The sequence below is a fragment of the Plasmopara halstedii genome (genome assembly GCF_900000015.1).
Source record: "Plasmopara halstedii genome assembly, contig: Scaffold_2984, whole genome shotgun sequence".
NCBI lineage: Eukaryota > Oomycota > Peronosporomycetes > Peronosporales > Peronosporaceae > Plasmopara > Plasmopara halstedii.
In genome coordinates this window covers 1-1,408 of record NW_020189889.1, presented here as the reverse complement: position 1 = coordinate 1,408, position 1,408 = coordinate 1, and the positions used below count along the sequence as shown (strand labels likewise).

Genomic DNA, 1,408 nt, shown 5'->3' with positions numbered 1-1,408 from the left:
ATTCCATCTTAGCGGAGTCACCGATGAAGATTCTTGTCTTGTCACGATTTGACATCTTTCACCTCATGTCGGCAGAAGCTCGCGAAAGCTTGCAACGTTTATCCTTGGGATACGCTCGTGAATCTATTCGAAGTCGTGCACTGAAAACAGTGGCGTGGGAGAATTACAAAAAAGCTTTTATTACCGGTGTTATGACTGGATACCAAAACAACATATTTGGGTCTGCTTCTGTACAGCCTGGCTCTCGTGGTTTCTCTATGATGACGAAATCGCACTCAGCACCGCTATTGACACGTGCCGACCCTTGCACTTTAATTGATTCATGCTCCCTTTTGCTTAAACGTCAGAAAGGGAAAATGAAAATGCGTGCACCAAAAATGGTGCGTTTAACGAATAAGGTCTATAATGATGCCCAGAAGGATAACATAAAAAATGTCAAAAATGCACTTGAAAGTCAAGCTGGTTATAAAGTTCCAAGTATTATTGATACAAGCAACTCTTCAGTAGCATTGCCGAAGACTGCCGTTTCGATCAAAGCAATAAAAAAAGGTGCAGTTGCGAGTACAAATGAATACTGTGGTGATTTAAATTTCTGTGACCAAGTTCGTGCAGAGAGAAACGAATTTGCTGGGAGCGATGCTAAGTTGAAAGACGCAGCTTCTTTTTCATCGGCGACAGCCATGTGGGATCCCGTACATGGCGTAAATCAGCCTTTCGCCGTGCTAGGGTTTATGAAAGAAACGATTACTCGATCTGCATCCAGAGGGATGTCTTTGCTATTTTCTTCGAGCAACCCATTTAAAATGTCACAATCTGCTGCAGACCAGCTTCGAAAGGCGGCTGCAGCTGTGGGCGCAGGAGGCCAATCAGAGTACACTCGATTTCGAGTGTTTGGCAAAGTTTGTTCTGTCGATGAAGCCCTTGACTTCTTTGGACAAATATGCGCAGTGGAAACGATACCAGAACTGGTATATGGTCGAGATTGCAGTTGCTTTGCTATTTACCGAAAGGACGAGATGATAATGAATCTGAGAAACCAATTCAATGTTAAAGGAGAAGAAAGAACCGCACAGTTCAGTGCCGCACACTTGCAACGTGTTACGAGCCAGCGCTTTGCGTGCATGCGCGTCTCACTCCAATCACCGCGACCAGCAAATCTTGAGTCAATAATAATGAATGTGTATCAGTGCTTCCCCACTCCACAAAGTGCTGTAAGATTTGCTCGACAAGGTGCTCTTCCGACTCAGGGCGCGCTGATTATTGTGCCACTATTTGAGTGGATCACACTGGCAGAGCTGCAGCGCTTTGATGCTCGCAACAACGATCTAGCGCAAGAACTGGAGCTTGCAATGTGTCGTGGCGGGCACAAAAAGCTAGAAAGAGGCCATAAAAATAATGGTTGTAATTC

At 45.0% G+C, this 1,408-nt stretch overlaps 1 protein-coding gene across 1 annotated transcript; it reads left to right on the top strand.

Annotated features, from left to right (window-relative positions):
- Positions 1-23: 23 nt before the first annotated feature.
- PHALS_06500 (uncharacterized protein) lies at positions 24-1,398 on the top strand (the record flags this gene model as incomplete). The annotated part of the gene is made up of 1 exon (XM_024719795.1): positions 24-1,398. A coding segment is annotated over one exon (1,375 nt), but the record flags the coding sequence as incomplete, so codon positions are not given.
- Between the last annotated feature and the right edge of the window lie 10 nt (positions 1,399-1,408).